This window comes from Harmonia axyridis, chromosome 4 (genome assembly GCF_914767665.1).
Source record: "Harmonia axyridis chromosome 4, icHarAxyr1.1, whole genome shotgun sequence".
In the NCBI taxonomy this organism is placed as follows: Eukaryota; Metazoa; Arthropoda; class Insecta; order Coleoptera; family Coccinellidae; genus Harmonia; species Harmonia axyridis.
Window position 1 is genome coordinate 16996968 of NC_059504.1, and position 18803 is coordinate 17015770.

The following is an 18803-nucleotide window of genomic DNA, read 5'->3' on the forward strand; positions in this document are numbered from 1 at the left end:
TTTCTAGTGGAACGACATTGACACGAAATTTTGCTCATGCTTTGATATCCTCGTTCTACAATTAAATAATTTCAAATTCAATGGAATTGGTATTTAACGGTTTTGAAAAAACAAAATTTCAGATGGATGTAATTCCGAAACCAATCGATACATTTAAACCTCCACCTGAAACCATACCCTGAAATCTTCAAATCTTCCTTTGAATATTATCAAAAGCTTAAAAAACAAGAAACATCATCTCTCTGGAATTATACGATGTCAAATAGTGAATTCTCTAAATATAATTTTTTTACAGAGACACATCTCTAAAACACCCCACAAGTACAGGATCATCTAGGGCCAGCTCCCACAACTACAGTCCACTATCCGTATCACCGCATTTATCTCCTAGAGGTCCTCCATCAACATATAGTCCTGGAGGCTCAGCGCTGACCCCGTATTATTCCTCGCCACTTCCTTCAATCGACGACAATTACTTTGACGTTCTTGATTACAATCCTGGATCACATAGAAGAACTGAAGATGGCGAGGTACACGTAACGAAACAGGTGAGTCGAAAACATAGCCTAGGCACTAGTTATTTTCGGGATTTATGGAATTTTTGCGATAACAGGTGTTATTAAGGATTTGTGGAACGAAGAGTTCCTTAACGGACGGAAGTGTAGGTTTTCATAACAACCTAGCTAGTTTTTAGTGAAAAAATAACGTTATACTGATAATTTAGAAGCATATAACCGGATTGGTAGATCAGTGAGCTAAACAGATTCACTATGCAGAACAATTAGTAATTGTGATACATTCTGACAGTCAGGCTGCAATCAAATCATTGAGCTTACATATCATCGATTTCAAGATGGTATTGGAGTCCTCAATACCACTCAATGAAATCGCTAGCCATCGCAAAAAATGCTTTGAACAAAACACTTGTAAAACGGATTTGGTAGATTCATTTAGTTGGGTCCAATCAAAACATTGATCTAACATATCGAGTCTAAGATGGTATTGGAGTGCCAAAGAAAACTCAACAAAATAGGCAAAAATAACAAGGTCTGTTTAGCCTAGGTCCCCGGTCATTCGAGAATAGAAGGAAATTAAGAGGCCAGCATACTTGCCAGAAGAGGAGCACTCCTTCAATTGGCCCAGAACCTTTCTATGGTATAGATTAATGTACCTACAAGAAAGAGTTTCAAGAGAAGAAAATACCGAAAGAGATACACTCTAGCGGAAACATCATGATACTGCGGTACCAAAGGAGTATCCAGATCTTAGCAAGAATATGCTGTACCTACTCATTGGATTCCTTACAGGGCATTGGCGCCTCAGGAAGCATCTTATGAGAATGAGTCTAGCAGAAAACGACAAGTGCAGATTCTCTGGGGAGGAAGAAGAAACTCCGGATCACCTGGGGACGGAATGCCTCGCCATAGCTAGCCAACGCAAAAAATGCATTGAACAAAAGACTCGTAGAAGTGAGGAAGTAACCTTCTTGGGGCCAATCCAGATACTGGAGTTCATTAGAACAGCTCTGATGGGGGCACATTAGACCATAAGTTCGCTGTGCGATGAAACCCCAATTAAATCTAAATGTAGGTAGATCTACCAGCCATGTTACGGCTTTTTCGATATTAACAATATGAAAAGGTTATAATGACAACAGTGTCTATTATTTTTCGGAATTTCTTAAGTTATTTGTATTCAGTAGAATGCAGACATTGCTGAAACTTGTATCTTCCCATTAGTAAATGGCATATTCTTTACTGAACACAAATGAGATAGGAAATGTCAAATCATATTTGCCATTATAACCATCTTAAATTGTATAATTTCTAATGGTAAACACTTTGGACCTGCTATTTATTCAAAATCAAGTAGCGTTAAACATTGAAGGTTTTTATTCAATACTTTGAGAGTTCTAGAATCGGTATAAATCTTATCCTGCTTCCAGGTAATGATTGAAAAATTATAGTGGCCTTTCTAATATATTTAATCTCTAAAATTGTATAACCCAATCTTATCTGAAAACAAGAAAACTCCACTCTCCTTGAATCCCCCTGTCCTGAATTTCTAATGTTATGTCTTCAGATTTGGTTAACTACTTTAGAAGTACTATCTTCTTGGTCATTTTTCAATTTAGGTATATTATTGGTCGTATATAACCTTGAAGGCTTGCACATATTTTTTCTTATGAAAAATCGTTGTTCTCCTAGTTAAGGAATGAAATCCGTGATTAGTCAGATTTAATTTTACTCGATGTATTCCAACTTTCTTCCCCTTAATAGTTATTTTATTGAAATAGAATCTTGAAAATCCTGCTCGATCCAATAGTTCTTCATGTTTTCCATCATACACATCTAAATAGTACCTGGATTAAAATGTATCTAGTAATTACGTTCCAGATTATTGAGGGTGCGAGCTAACGCAGCATAGGAATGGCCCAAAAAGATCTCGATACTTCTTTTGCGTCTTCTGGATCTAACTCAAAAATAATCAAACGATAAAGACAATCTCGCAACATTAATCATTATAGACGTAACAAACAGGGGGACGAAAACAAATAGTTATCTGTTGAGTACGCCGTACACAACCAGCTAATGTCAATACGTTGTTATTTTGGGATCGGCGAAGGTTCTTGGCTAACCTCCAGATGTTAACGCTGTTCATTAATGAAACATTGGATGATATTCATGAAAATTTGAATAACCCCCTTTCTCAATGTCGAATTCCAGACCTCAAAGTCCAGATTCTCGTAGAGATATTTCTGTTTTCGCTTATATTTCTGTATGTGGATTATTTGGAATGGGCTTTGGAGAAACCATTCGATAGGATATTTACTGGGAATGTTTATGTTCGTTTCGTTCATTAGCTTATCAGCATGTTTAGGTTGATTGCTACAACCTGTGAAGAGTTTTGGAACATCAAAGATACATAAAAGCGACAGCAACGATTTTAAAATCCGTAATAAATGAAATTGAAACGAAAATCATCTTTCAGGCAGAGGCACTGAATTTCATTAATTTGGACTAATTATTGTTTAATTCTGCTGGAGACGTTGATAGAGTCAGTTGATCTTGATGATCTGGACAACTTTAGAATGTTCTGAAATTCAAGAAGAATTAATGAAAAACTTTATTCAGGTAATCGACATACTATTCGTGTTATTGTAGACATGATAAAAGAGTGAGCCGTTATGGGTATCACTTTCAAACTAATCTTCAAAACGATGAACAGTGAATCGATCAATTGAAAAATGTTGTCTATCGATTTTTCTTGAATTTCTTTCAGTATTCATAAAATGAGCACTGGTTTTGATAAAAAAAATTTCAGGTAGCTTTTCAATAGAGATTTGAAGAGATTAATGGATATATGAATCTTGTCTATATTGGAGGAGTGGATGACTCTTCTGAACAGAGTAGAAAATATTGTAATTATAATACTAGTGGAGGTAACATCATTTTACAGGTTTTTGTAATTAAGTTAGTAATTTGTAGATTCTGATGACAAATTTGTACAAAGGAAAAAAATTCCGATCTTCTCAGTAATGATCAAGTCGGTTTTTCACCTGACGTTTCTCTTACTATGGCCATAAGCATCTTCAGAGGTTTCTAGATCGTTGATTGTAATTCGACACTGGATTTCTCCAAACTAAATGTTAATTGTGTCCGTATGCATTATTGTTCGATAGATTTGGATTTAATGTGGTTTTCATTGCACCGCGTCATTATGGTCTCTTGTGCCCCCATATTGGAGCTGTTCTCGCTATTAGTTGTCGTAGTCAACAGCTCGCCCTCCAGTCCAGAGTTCTAGTGAACTCCAGTATATGGGCCTGCTTCATGGAGGTTACTTCCTCACTTGTCTTATATCCAAAGAATTTTTTGCGTTGGCTAGCATTGGCGAGCATTCCGTCACCAGGTGATCCGGAGTTTCTTCCTTCTCCCCGCAGAATCATCGTTTTCCGCTAGACTCATTCTCATAAGGTGCTTCTTGAGGTGACAATGCCCTGTAAAAGTGTTTAGAAGAAACTTTTTGACATGATCCAACCATGATGATTCCGCCAGAGTGTTTCTCTCTCGGTTTTTCTTCTCCTGAAACTCTTTATTTAACATAAACATTTAACTTCATCAAAGAAAGGTACTGGGCCAATTAGAGGTGTTTGTGCTCTTTTTCTGGCAAGTATGTTGGTCTCTTCATTTCTTGAGTGACCGGTAATAGATTTTATCATTCTTGTCTATTTCGTTGAGTTTTCTTTGGCACTCCAATAACACTATCTTAGACGTGATGATATGTGAGATCAGTGCTTTGATTGTAGCCTGACTGTGAGAATGTATCGCTATATCAAATTTTTGATACCTAGGTTTATTTCCACACATCTTTCGATTGCAAGTATATTTGCCTGAAAGACACTTGGAAAGCGGCTAAGCATTAGTAAACATTTTATGGCAGCCCCGAATACTCCATGAAAGTCTACGTCAGTTAGGATGTGTAGAATACTCTTGCTAAGATCCAGATACTTCTTAGATTTTTCAGAATCAATATTCCGAAGAAAATTTTTTGTAATAATCCAACCCAGGAATATTCCGCCTATTGTTTTTTTTCTTTTTTTTTCCTACTCCTGCAACTCTTTCTTGTAGGTACATTTACCTATACCACAGAAAGGTTCTGAACCAATGAAAAAAGTTTGTGGTCATTTTCTTGTTGTTGACATCTTCACCTTCTCTGATTCCCGAGTGACAAGGAAATCAGACTAAACAGAATTTGTTATTCTTGCCTATTTCATTGAGTTTCTTTCGCTACTGCAGCACCATCTTATAATCGATGATATTTGAGCTCAATGCTTCGATTGCCGCCTTAGTGTCATCATTGTATCGCTATATAAAATTTCTGATAATTGTTTTGTTGTTTTCCACACATCTTTTGATTGCAAATATCTCTGCCTAAAGTACACTTGCACATTGGCCTTTAACGATAGTGAGCATTTGGTAGCAGCCATGCAGTATTGTTACCTCTACTTTCTCCATAGCGCCGGAGCCATGAAGTTCACCCCCATTAGAATTATGACAAATTTGTTGTCAAAACGTACATCAAACAAAAAAAACTAATAAAATCCTGTAGACAGCCTAGAAGTTTGTCCCAAAGAAACACCGAAATATTAGTAACAACCTAAACATGAGAAGAATATTCAAGAATTAATTCCAGAAACATAAAATGTCCATATCTCTAATTAGCACAGAAAAAACTTCAATTTAGGAAGCAATTCTTGTGAATCGAATCGTTGGCAATATTCCAAGAAACTAATTAATAATTTTAATCACCATACCCTCAAAAACTTCGACGCGAAAATGTTCTCATCAACTTATCAATCTCATCACCTCACTAACCTTCCTAATAATTCAAAATTCAATATTCGTAAAAAAAAATAATCCCAGTAGCAATTACTTGAATACGTGCCAAAAAACAGATCCGGCAAAAACATATATTTAGATAATCATTCATTTCGCATTAACCGCAAAAAGAGATTTATAACAAGAGTAAAAATAAACGCAATGTAGAAATAATCACAATGCGTTTTCGAATTATTGCGGTAGGCTAGAAAATCCTCGACACATTTCTTAGAGAAGAGGGAAAAAATGAGTTTTCAAACATTATAATTGTGTCACGAAAGCTGAGAAATAATTGGTTCAAAGTGGGGAGCGTATTTTGGGTTTCGTTTTAGTTACATTTTTGCGACCAAGTCGTGAGGTGGTTTTTTCAAGATGGTTCGATCTACTTCTTTTTCCAGAAATGAGTTTCACCTTAGTGAAAAAGACGAATCGGTCTCTATGTGGGTGAGGATCTATTATGTGTAATAACGCTTCATTGAAAAAAAAATTGGGGTGAAATTTGGGGCTCGAGTGATTTTTTCTGTTTTGAGCTACTCAAATCGAATATATTGAAAAAATATAGAAAATAAGTTAATTTATTGCTGAAATCAAAAAAATCTCAAGCATCCTCGATAAGCTTATATTTTTGTTTTAACAACAAACCTTATTTTCTTTCAGGAATTTAGCTGTAGAAATTTGGTACATTCATCTAATATTTCGATTCAGCTCATTTTTGAAAGAAATATAATGAAATTTTTGACTATGATCAAATCTTAATATTTCATCCCATCAAAAATCTTTTTGAAAATAGTTTAAACGAAAGGTTATCTGCTTTGAATCGAATATTCAAAAATTAATCGAATTCCAGTGAAAAATATTGTATTTAGTATTATTGTAGCTTCGAAGGTTTTTATAATTGTGTACCATATTTTATAAAACATTGGGTTCATCGAATAATGAGTGCAGTTTCTTTCATGAAATCATTTGCAGACTTCAAATCTGTAAGTCTCTAAAAATTCTGTAAAAAAAATGTTTTTTTCCTGTTTTAGCTTAACAAACCTTGAAACCGTAAAAATAATTTCTCTGATTTTTTGGGAAATCTATTAATTCTGCAATAACTTGTAAAACAAAATTGTGCTGGTATATCTCAGTTCAAATTCATGATTATATTTCATTATTATACAAGGTGTGGCGTAATTAATGGATAATCCTGTACTGGCGAATAGGGGAGGTCATGGCCGACCAGAAAATGTAGAGTTATGTTCAGTAAAAATATCATAGTTTTCAAGATATCGGACAATTTCATTTTTTTCTAAAAAGTGCAAACATGAGGATTATCATACTTTTTTTCTCTTAATTAGGCAAGATGGTAGTTTATCTCATAGTACAGCTATTTGAGAGTAAAATAAAAAACAATGCCCAAAGAAATAACAAGATTTGTGATCACAGCGATGAATTAAGTGAGTAAAGGTGCACTTTTTAGAAAAAAATGAAATTGTCCGATATCTCGAAAACTATGATATTTTTACTGAACATAACTTTACATTTTCTGATCGGCCATGACCTCCCCTATTCGCCAGTACGGTATTATCCATTAATTACGCCACACCCTGTATAAAGGTACCTACTCGGAATTGTCCTATCACGGATTTATTCATTATCTGTCAAATTTGTGTTACAGAAAACAATTTTCTGCCAATATTTCTCAATGCAAAAATCACTAAACTTTATTCATGAAAATATTTCATCAATTTCAATGAAAATTCAGTGAATTAGGAAAATAATGTGTAGTACTCGTACATAAGGTAGAAGGTCCATATTGACACTCGTTCACTTCGTGACTTGTTTTTGAATTTTGAACTCGTGCCTTCTGAACTTGTATTAAAAACAACTTTTCTAGAAGACGGCTTTCTTCCTTTTTCAATAACAGATCTCAAATATAACCTCTGAAATCCAACCATTAATAATGTTTCAAACACTAATTTCAAAATCCATTATATGAATATTTTGTATGTGAAATCTCGATTTGTCGCATTTTTCTTAATGTTAAATAATTTCGCTCCACATTTCAGAAGAGGACAACCTGTGTTTATTCATTATTAAAATAAACTCGTCTCCTGTATCTAAAAATACCGTTGGATTTAACAAACCGATCAAAAATATCCGCCCATCTCAACAACAAATTTCAAACGATCTATAGCTAGTTTGTACGCTAAATTGAAGAGTTATGCATATTAAAGTCGCCGAAAGATTTGATTGATGATGTTATTTTTTCCAGATTTCATCACATTTTTCAAACAGACTATTGCTTGTTCCTTCTGAACTTCTGAATCACTTGGAAAATGAACGAGTCGTTTGATTTTCACATTTGAATTTATTTTTATTCTTATTTGAAATTGACATTTTAAGTCACAATGGGGAATTCTTCAATATTTTAGGAATACAATTTTCTGAAGGGTTTTCCAATAGACGTTTCATTTTGATAAAAAAACAAGTATATTTTGAGAGAAATCAATGGATATTGACTTCATAGACTTCATCTTTCACGTGGCTTCAAATTTCTAAAGGTGTTAAATCACTAGATCTCGGTGTCCATCTCTTCGAGATATAACACGGCCATGAAACTTTTCTTGCAAAATTGTGATTGTTTCGATGCTTGAGTTCTTGTGTTAATAGGACGTTAAAAGCCTTAAGACCTTAGTTTTTATGTAAAATACGGATATATGTCGTTTGTGGACTGCCTAATACCCTAGATCGATGAAGAATAGACAGACCTGGGTTATCGTCAACACTACAGGCTACAGCAGCAGTGTTTTGTTTAGCTAAAAATGAATTTGTTCCATACTTTACGGACACAGTGTAAATAACTACTGAAGGACAATAATCTCGTTACCTTCATGAATTGTTATTTTTTCTCATAATTCTATTATAAAGTTGTTGAAATGAAAATAAAATTCTTCATAAAAATAATATTAGTTTATGAATTCAATGATCATTGTGATTGTTTTCTCATATCATCATTTCCTCATTGTTCTTGTTTTTCTCTGTTGTAGCCATATCGTACTACACCTTTAGTCCTTCCAGGAGCAAAGGTGAAAAAAGAATCAGGACATAATGAAAGTTATTTACGTCATCATCCCAATCCTGCTGTTAGGGCAGCACCACATCATTTAGACGGCGATCTATTATTGAGACACAAGGTAGCACATCCATTTTTTTTTAGGAGAAGATATTGGCGATAGTGGTGGCTTCGTTTTCGAATGCTGTATTGTAGTAATCCATGCTGATTTCCTTCATTGATTTCATGTGCATTTAAGCTTGATATTAATCGAGATTATTATTTTGCTTCTTCCCTGATTTCGACTTCGTGTAATAAATATATCTCAATTTTTTCATTGCAGGTGGCGAATTCAGTTTTAGACAGACTTTCGACAGGCGATCCAAATAAACAAGTGAGTTTAATTTCTTCTCTATAAACAAGGTAGTTCAATTAAACTACAACAGTTATAGTTAGAGCAAAATAAAATTCACATTTTCAAGCTTCGTTTTCGAGAAACAAAGACACTGAATACCTTGTCGATATTTCCTTTTATTTTCGAGATATGAACAAAATTTGGAATTTTCATCAAAACATCATAACGTCAGGTTCCAGTGGCTCACACTCTTAACATACAACAAATAATTAAATTGATCTTGAACTTGAAGGATCACATAACGCAATGAGTCATATAATAAACTATATATTTGCTCTTTCCGTATTTGCAGATTGTCCACAAGCAATTCAACTCACCTTTATCTCTATATAGCGAACCGAATGTTGTTGATACTATCAGAAAACAAACAGGGGTTACTCCGTAAGTATCTACATAGACGTAAAACTTTGCTTCCGCCGTTTTTTTCCGAAATTCGAGGCTTTATTGTATCAACTAACCAGTTGATACAATAAAGCCTCGAATTTCGTGTATAACCATACATATTCATGATTCAAAGTATTGTCAATCGCTGGTCACTACTTTCTCCCATATTTTGGGCAGCGTTCGAATCCGCGTTAAAAAACTATTCATCTTTTGAAGCGATCCACGTATCATTTTTTTACTTCTTCATAAGACCGGAACAGCTGGTCAGCCAGGCCCTGTGCCATTGATCGAAAGTGGAAAGTCCGAGGGAGCAACGTCTGGAGAATACGGCGGGTGGGGTAAGACTTTCCAAGTATGTCTTGGCCAATTTCTCAACATGGGGTCGAGTATTATCATGCTGTAAAATAACTTTCTCTAATTCTGTGGTTATTCCGTTCATTCTTCCACATCTTATAGAACAAAATCGTGCGAGAATATATCAGAAACGCACAGTTTTCATGGTGATATTTTATTAGTCTATGTTGGCACTCCGAACTTTCCGCTACGGCTTTATCTGTCAATTCATCAATTTGCCTTAAAGAAATCAGTTCTGCCAAACAACATTTTTCAATGCAAAAATCACTAAATTATATTTATGGAAATATTTCATTAATTTCAATGAAAATGCAATGAATTAGAGAAAATAATGTATAATACTCGTACAGAAGGCTCATTCTACCACTCGTTCATTCCAAAACTCGCCACTTCGTGGCTCGTTTTTGAATTTTGAACTCGTGGAAGAATATCAATGCCTTCTGCACTTGTATTATAAATAACTATTAACATGACTCTCGTTGTATTGCGGGCGTTTGTCTTCCAATGCTCGGTTCAAACAGTATAATTGCGTTCAATAACGATCGCCTATGATAGTTTCAGTCGGTTTCAACAACTCATAATACACTACGCCGAGCTGGTCCCACGAAATACTGAGCATGACTTTGGAACAGTGGATATTCTGTTTTGCCGTCGACGTGGAAGCATGGCCGAGATATCCCAATGATTTTTTGCGCTTGGCATTATCGTAATGAACCCATTTTTCGTCTCCAGTCACAATGCGATTCAGGAAACCCTTCCATCTTTGCCTTGCAAGCAGCTGTTCACAAGAAAACAAATGCTTTTCAACATTCTTGGCTTCAACTCGTACGGCACCCAATTTCTTCATTTCTGAATCATTCCCATGACTTTTAGGCGATTTGAAAAGGCTTGTTGCGTCACTCCCAATGATCCTGCCAATTCTTGTTGCGTTTGACTCTATTCTTGATCAAGTTATTCTTCCAATTCTGCATCTTCGAAAACCTTCTCTCTTCCACCGCCAAGCTGGTCTCCGACATCAAAATCACCGTTCTTGAAGCGTTGAAAGTTAAAACCATTCTCGCTACATTGTTTCGCTAATAGCGGCCTCATTTGAGAGCATTCGATAAGCCTCAGCCGATTTCTTCATATTGAATCTCCCGCAAATGACGAGAATTTGGCTCGTAAGCTGACATGTTAAATCGGGAATAACTTCATGATGCAGACACAAATCGACTGATATTTCGAAAGCGTTATTTTTACAAATACCTAAGCTTATTGTATGGCATCTACGATCTATTTATTCCGACTACCACTTACCGCTACAGCCATCTATTGCAAAACGGCGGAAGGAAAGTTGTACACCTAATACATTTGAATTTATTCCAACTGAAAAAGTTGGAAAACCTCATATTCATATCATAATTGTTTTCAGGATTAAAAAATCGGTCAAGTTCAACCCCGCAGAGAGTGAAACGTACAAAGCCATACAAGAAGAGCAAGTGGGACAGGAAGTTCACGAATTGAAGCCTGCCCCTACTAAGGTTTACACTCCTCAGGCTAAGGTAAATTCTTCAAAGCTGCACCCCTCCCAGTAACTACAACCGGCTTTTCTGCTTAAGTAAGACTATCAAACGAGCTTTATGATGAGCAGTAATAACATGTCTGATCATGTTTCACGACTAATTAATTCATTTCACTTCCACTCTATTTGGGTCATAAATAAAATTAGACCAAATATACAAAGGCAATCTTAAGAGGTTTTTTCGAACCCTACACCTCAGTCAACATTTTTCTCTATTCAAGAATATGATAATTAACAATACTTTTTTAAACAGATTATGAAGTATCGCTAAAAAAAAGGGGTGCCTCGAGTTTTAGGTGTTTTAAAAAAAAAAGTCGGTCGGAGCCAAATCAGGCAGATACAGTGGTTCGATAAGATTTGTTCAGTTTCTAGTCAGAAATTTGTTATGGAGCGTTATTGCTGAGCAAATTCGCCAACCCTTCTTTTAGATAAATTATGTACCATTTTTAGTTCTTCTATACTCACAATACCAACTGTAATCATCTTTCTTCGATAATTTTAAAGCTTTCTATCTCAGAGGATTACGGTGTTTCAAACCTAGAACACTGGTGGAATCATTAGTATGGTACTCGTTGTTCCCTGCCACATACACCTTCCATTTCCATAGCGGAGCATGATGACTTTCCGTAAAACGATTGGGTTTATGTCCCAAGTGGTTTCGATCTTCCGAGAGATGCGCAGTGCATGAAGTCATCTCTCGGGCAAGCAAAGAGTCACTACACGTGAAAAACGCTTTTCGCGAACTGATAGAACTGAACGCTGCAAACAAACTAAAGGATGAATGAGGCTAAAATAAAATAAAACGAAGTAATTTCCACTATATTATTTAATTGTTAGCAACAATTGTTTCGCCACACTGTGGCTTCATCAGGCTACATTTCTGAACTGATAAGAGTACAGAGGTTTTCGGAATCTTATATAGGAGCAAAATTGACAGAAAAATATTCGAAAGGGTATCATAAATTACAAAGTTATATTGGACAATTTGACGCCTGGGATTTCCAAACTATCGGAAGAAATTCAATAAAGGGGATGAGTTTACATCTGTTTGTTCGTTCAACAGAATATTTTGGGTATTATACCTGTTTATTTCTAGGGATTCTAAGAGTGTTAGTCTTAAGCTCTTGTTTTCTAAATGAAGAATTTCAAAGTTATTATTTAAGGTATGGTCCCATTCTTTCAAGTGATTAGCGTAGGTTGAAAACGAACTATCAGATGTATAACTCTTTGTGATGATGAAGCCACAGTGAGGCGAAACAATTGTTGCTAACAATTAAATAATATAGTGAAAATTACTTCGTTTCATTTTATTTATAATGAATTTCCGCCAAGTAAGGACCGAATCCATTAAATATGAATGAATAATAATACACTGCTGATTTCCACAAAATTCAAAATTTTGTGGAAATCAGCAGTGTATTATTATTTATTTAAAATGAATTTCCATCAAGTGAAGACCGAATCAATCAAATAAATATGAATGAGGCTTAAAGTCCGAGCATAGGGGATAGTTTACCAACTTAACCCAAAAAGCATTTCGACAAACTCTTTGAGCGAGCTTCCAAAATAAACTAATTCCGATACTCCACTTATGTGAAAAATATTTGAAGATATTTACCTAATGAATCTCCTATTTTTCAGAAATCAAACAGTGTGAACCAACAGCCTGCATACACAAACTCCATCGGCCAAGATGAAATAATCCACCAGAGTGGATCCTTCAGAAGACTTATGTTGAGTGTTCTACCCGAAACAAGCTACTGATAGCGAAAAAAATAGATATCTATAATATCATTCATTAAATTTAAGAACGAATATACGACTTCGAGATTATTTTCTTCATAATCTCAATGGAATTATTTTACGAATTACTGACCTATTCTATTCCAAATTTATGCAAAAGGACGGGTACGGAGAATAATGTTGAAAATACTGAATGAATGTGTTGGAGTTTTGATTTTCAAATATGGTTATTTATGTCCAGGACGGGATTGAGCCATGAAGAATCTTCCAGGAAATATGTACTCATATTTTTCTTCTAATGGATAACTAATAATTGAAAGTATATAGATTTAGTGTAAATAAAAAAATCCTCACTTCCCTCAGTTTTTGTTGGTTAATCCGGTCCTGTTTATGTTGTGTTGTGGGATCAGCTTATTCGCTGAAGCAAATAATATGTGATTTTGCCTATAGCAGTCTATAAATCATATAATGTACATTTTTGTTATTTTAATATTTTTCTCATTTTTGAATTTTTCGAATCGAGTGTCATCTAGTCAAATCGATAGTTTTAGTTTATCACACTACGTGATTATTTCTAGGATTCTCTTTCTGTTCTTCATAATTTTAAGGTACTTTATTACTCGAGAAAGGATTGTTGTTCATGTATAACTATTTATTTATTTATTGAGGTAGAATAAATATTTATTTATGTAAAGTTTTGTTTAGAAATCCATTTTTCTGCATTTTAAAAAAAGGGTGAAAATTTGAACATTTCGGCATCACATGAAAATTATTTATGAACATTTTAGTATATATAAAAATTAAGAATACTCTGCGTTCAAACTTCTGCCTATGATCATTCTCCTAATTTCTGATGTTCCTGCTCCTATTTCGTACAATTTGGCATCCCTCAATAATCGACCTGTAGGATAGTCGTTGATGTATCCATTACCACCTGAACAGAAAAATTAATTTAATCAGATGAAGTATCAATTTCGGAATAGATATAGATAAATCAATATTGAGAAAAACCTTTACTACGATACTAAATAAAAAAGTAGATTGGGAAACGAAGTCCACAAGCCCAAATCTCAAGATGATTCTAAAACCACGACGGAGTGTTCGGAGCTTACTATCGTTAAGCCGATTTCCAGGTGTTTTTCAGGCAAAGATAATTGCAATCGAAAGAAATGTGGAAATGAACCTAGTAAGAAACTAGGTATCTAAATTTGATATAGCGATACATTCTCACAGTCAGGCTACAATCAAAGCACTGAGCTCACATATCATCGTGTCTAAGATAGTCTTATTGGAGTGCCGAAGGAAACTCAACGAAATAGACAAGAATTATAAAGTCTGTTTGATCTGGGTTCCCGGTCACTCAGGAATTAAGAATATGAAGAAGCACAAACTCCTCTTATTGGCCCAGAACCTTTCTGTGGTATAGGTAAATGTAACTATAAGGAAAAAGTTTCAAGAGAAGGAAAAACCCGAAAGAGAAACATTCTGGTGGAATCATCCTGGGTTGGATCATGTCAAAAAGTTTCTTCTAAACTGCGAGACCTAAGAAGTATCTAGATCTTGCAAGAATATGCTAGCTCTCCTCACTGGATCCTTACAGGGCATTTCCGCCTCAGGAGACACCTCATGAGAATGTGTCTAGCAGAAAACGACGAGTGCAGATTCTGTGGGAGAGAAGGATAAGAAATTCCGGATCACCTGGTGGCGGAATAAACCTCGCCATCGTTAGTCAACGCAAACAATGCTTTGACAAGGGATTTGGAGAAGTGAAGCCATCCCAGATACTTGAGTTCGTTAAAACTTTGGAACAGGATGGCGAGCTGTAGACTACTAAGAATAATGGCGAGAACAGCTATGATATGGGAGCCAAAATCTACAAATCTTAGATAGAAAAATCAAGCAAAACAAGGTCTAATATATATAAAACTCACTAATAATTGGTAATGAAAAAACACCTAAGACAAGAAATCAATGACGTTGTAAGACAGAATGGTTACTCCTAAAGGGCTTTCCAATAGGAATTATACAATTTAAAATAGTTATAACAATACTGAGTATTATTTTTTGACATTTCTTATGTCTTTGTGTATAAAAGCAGAAGGTTAATGCCATTCAATCATGGAAAGAAGTGCACTTTCGAAATGTTTAGAGATTGCTAAATTGTTTTATCAAATTCAGTGCAACTATTTGATGCGATTATCATCGTCCCAAATTATTGATAATTCCAAAATTTATCGTTAATAAAGTACTTACCTAATATTTGAATAGCATCCAGTGCCATTTGGGTTGCTTTCTCTGCTGTATATAAAATAACTCCTGCACAATCTTTTCTGCTCACTTTTCTATTATCACATGCCTTAGCTACGTTGTATAAATACGTTCTACAGGCACTCAATGTAGTATACATGTCTGCCATTTTTCCCTAGATAAAAAACAAATTTCCTATACAAACAATGCTACTTAAATCGTTCATATGATAGAAGTATCTTTTTTAGTGAGAGAATTTTAATTTCTTCCTAATAAAATTTGGTTTTATCTCACCTGAATCAATTGAAACTCCCCAATCCTCGTATTGAATTGTTTTCTAATGTGTGCGTAAGAAAATGCTATATCACAACACGCCTGCATAACACCAAGTGGTCCTCCTGCTAGTACTAATCTCTCCAAGTCCAATCCACTCATCAAAACGTACACTCCTTTATTTTCCACCCCTAAGAGATTCTGGCGAGGGATCTTGCAGTTTTCAAAGATGAGTTCGGATGTATTCGATCCTCTCATACCTAGTTTATCGAGCTTTGGACCCGTTGTAAAGCCTGGCATGCCTTTTTCAACGATGAATGCTGATATTCCATGCTGCGGATTTTTTGCATTTGGATTTGTTTTGGCGTAAACCTGAAAATGAAAAACTAAAGCTGAAAATTGGAGAGCTACGGCTTAAAATTAAGATGGAAAGTACAACATGCCACACAGTCACTGCAACGACTGTAGCACTTGTTAATGTCAATTGGCCACCTAGATGATGCGATCTGACGCGGTTGGACTATTTTTTAGGATACACCAATAAGCCACATTTGAGTTGCAATATTGAAGAAGTCGTACCCATCATACTACCGTATACACTATACAAAGTACTCGAGTAGTTTTTACTGATGACAATACTCACAACTAAGACATCAGCATCGGGTCCATTGGTGATCCAAAACTTATTTCCATTCAGGACGTAATAATCACCACATTTTTCAGCTTTTGTTCTCATGGAAACCACATCTGAACCCGAGCCTGGTTCTGACATAGCCAAGGCACCAATGTGTTCTCCTGTGCATAGCTGTAAAAAATTTTCATTATTAATTTCATTACCCAATAAAAGTAATCAAAACATTATCAAATTTTGAATTATTGGGATATTATTTACACTAATTCAGAGGTCTTCATGGAGGTTTGGTTACTTGTTAGTTTGTGCCGTTTGTGGACCTTTTTACTTACCTTTGGTAAATATTTTTCTTTCTGTATTTCGCTTCCGTTTCTATGTATTTGATTTACGCATAAATTTGAATGTGCTCCATAACTCAAAGCAATAGCTGGACATGCTCTAGATAACTCCTCCATAATGATAACATGGTCAGTATAACTTCCACCAGTTCCTCCATATTCTGGATTTACTGTTATTCCTAAAAATTGGAATAATTTGATTGCATTCCGGGTTAAGTCTTTTAATGGTTTTTTCCAAGAATACAAGGGATGATTAAACTTCCAATAGGAAAATAATCACCATGATGGTAAAATACAAATACAACACAGTCTTTATTTCTCTCAAAAACGAAGATACAGGGTGATCTTAAAATTGCATAAATAATCCAATTACCATTAGAATGAAGTTAATTCTGTCGACTAAAAGTTGAATCAACCTATATATAATTAACACCGATAAGAATTGAGCTGTTTTATATGATATTGATTACTTCAAAAGTGTAATTGTAGTTTATTGTTTTTAATACTGTCAACAATATCCAAGACACTCCCATAAGATTTCATTGAACTTAATCTTCAACAGATAAGCGTATTATCTGTTTTATTAGGTGAAACCTAGGAGAATCGGGATAGAAAAACTTAAACAAATAACATGAACATTAAAATGATGCTATCATTTATTGTGGGTTTAAAGTGTCGCTTTGTAATATATTGTGTTATTGCTCTTATCATAAATTTATTATTATTTTCAATCAAAATCGATATTGCGTAAGGAAAGTTATAATTTTACTATTCTAGATACGTCATACAAAGAGGACCATTATTATGAAATATCCAACGCTTCTGGATATCCAAAAAATAATAATTTTATTCCTTATCTTCCTGAGAGCTTCAAAATGAGAATGGAATTGATAAAAATAAGAAATATAGTTGATTGCATAAGAAAAATAACCATAACCAAATTTATAAAAATATCCATATTCACATAATGAAAGAAGAGAATATGAAATTTCAAGAAATCTCCGAATATATGAAAACATAATCGAAAATAACGCACAATTTGATTATCTGTGTTTTTTATTCAATCTTTTAATTCCTACGTCGCGTGTGACCAAGGAAAAGTTTGAATTTCTTCACAAAATAAGCTTGATATCGATCTTGTAATTTCAAATTACTAATGTTATTTCTATTTGAAGAGAAATTATTCTTAAAACTCACCTAAAGTTCCTAGCTCTCCTAGTTTTTTCCAGAACGGCCTTAGGTCTTCAAATTTGTTGTTTTTGTCAATTTCGTTAGCCTTCGATGCTAATTCCTTTTGGGCGAAATTGAAAATACTTTCTCTCAACTAAAAATTTTTCCAAAATAAACAGTTATAAAGGAACGGCTTTTATAGCTAAAAAAAATATGAAAGAACATTTCATTTTATTCTAACTCACTTGTATTTGTTCAGTTGTGAGACCAAATATATGTTCATCAATGGGGTAAAATTGAGAAACTTCTCTAAAACTAATCTTATTTGCTCTGCACACATTTCGAAGGAGATTCGACACTTTCAAAGCCATTTCAATTTTTAAATGCTATTATACCTAAATGAATTTAAAATAAAAAAATGTATGCCTAAAATCTTGTTGTCAGCCCTCTTCACGCATTTAAATTGAGCGGACTGTAGCTCATTCAATCAATTTATGAGTTTCAATCTCCAAATTGTTATTTGCTTCAGAAACCAACGCAACATCACTGATAATGACCTTAAACTGATAATGGAAAAGGCGATCATCTCCAAACATACGAGGGTCCAACAGAAAGTTTCAAATATTTACAAGCGCAAATGTTTACTAAAAACAAGAGCAAAATGGTTTTAGTATAAGGTTTAACTCGGCTTATCATATTCTGATAAATTATTTGCTTGTCCATGATGTTGATACCATTCGAAACCAGATTTTTATCGGAATTCAATAAGAATGCGCCTTTTTTACGTTGGAAACCATAAACATATGATGAGAATACAAGATATACGTATGTATAATGGAATGAATGAATTTTGATATTTCAGACCTAACGTGAAATTTCATTTGGATCTATGAGAATTTATAGAATTCAATTAATATTAAATATTTCACTCCTAAAAATTTTACCCCCCATAATATTTTTTGTTCTTGTAACACTATTGTCTCGGGGAAATCCTAATTTACGTATGCGCAACGTATGATCATTTATGTCCAAACCCGAATAATCAAAACAAATTTGATCAAAATCGGACTGCGAAGTATTGAGATCCATTGAACAGAACGCGATTCGTATATCTGGAGGAGTTGCTCTGAAACAACAACTTAGTACCCCAGCTAAAAAACCACACTAAATGTAATCTTGATTTTTATCTAAATCGGACAAGTAGAACACAAGAGATTCACGTTAGCGCATGTTGAACACGCACACTATATCTGGAAATACTGAAATTCGTAA

At 34.5% G+C, this 18803-nt stretch overlaps 2 protein-coding genes across 5 annotated transcripts in view; one reads left to right on the forward strand and one right to left on the reverse strand.

Annotated features, from left to right (window-relative positions):
• Positions 1–13566, forward strand: part of LOC123677766 (PDZ and LIM domain protein 3) — a 27255-nt gene extending 13689 nt beyond the window's left edge. For 2 of the 4 annotated variants that reach the window (XM_045614461.1, XM_045614460.1), the window contains exons 3-8: positions 296–548; positions 8411–8557; positions 8759–8809; positions 9123–9211; positions 10980–11109; positions 12771–13566. In XM_045614461.1, the coding sequence (XP_045470417.1) occupies positions 296–548; positions 8411–8557; positions 8759–8809; positions 9123–9211; positions 10980–11109; positions 12771–12893 (793 nt within the window). In that variant the 3' untranslated portion in view covers positions 12894–13566. Of the gene's footprint in view, positions 1–295; positions 549–8410; positions 8558–8758; positions 8810–9122; positions 9212–10979; positions 11166–12770 lie in introns of all 4 variants that reach the window. The other 2 variants (XM_045614462.1, XM_045614463.1) reach the window with 2 other exon arrangements.
• On the reverse strand, positions 13518–18148 carry LOC123677765 (isovaleryl-CoA dehydrogenase, mitochondrial). Its single transcript, XM_045614458.1, has 7 exons — positions 17777–18148; positions 17559–17685; positions 16356–16540; positions 16036–16197; positions 15414–15764; positions 15126–15294; positions 13518–13806 (listed from the first exon to the last, which is right to left on the reverse strand). The coding sequence occupies exons 1-7, from the start codon at positions 17900–17902 to the stop codon at positions 13673–13675; spliced, it is 1254 nt and encodes a 417-aa protein (XP_045470414.1). The 5' UTR covers positions 17903–18148; the 3' UTR covers positions 13518–13672.
• Positions 18149–18803: the final 655 nt, after the last annotated feature.

Bases quoted from the DNA above. Each gene is read 5' to 3' on its own strand.
- LOC123677765 (XM_045614458.1), bottom strand. From the start codon at position 17,902: ATGGCTTTGAAAGTGTCGAATCTCCTTCGAAATGTGTGCAGAGCAAAT. The intron at 16,541-17,558 runs GTGAGTTTTAAG...TCCAATTTTTAG, and splicing joins AGGAGAGCTAGGAACTTTAG to GAATAACAGTAAATCCAGAA. The intron at 16,198-16,355 runs GTAAGTAAAAAG...AATTTTTTACAG, and splicing joins AAGAAAAATATTTACCAAAG to CTATGCACAGGAGAACACAT.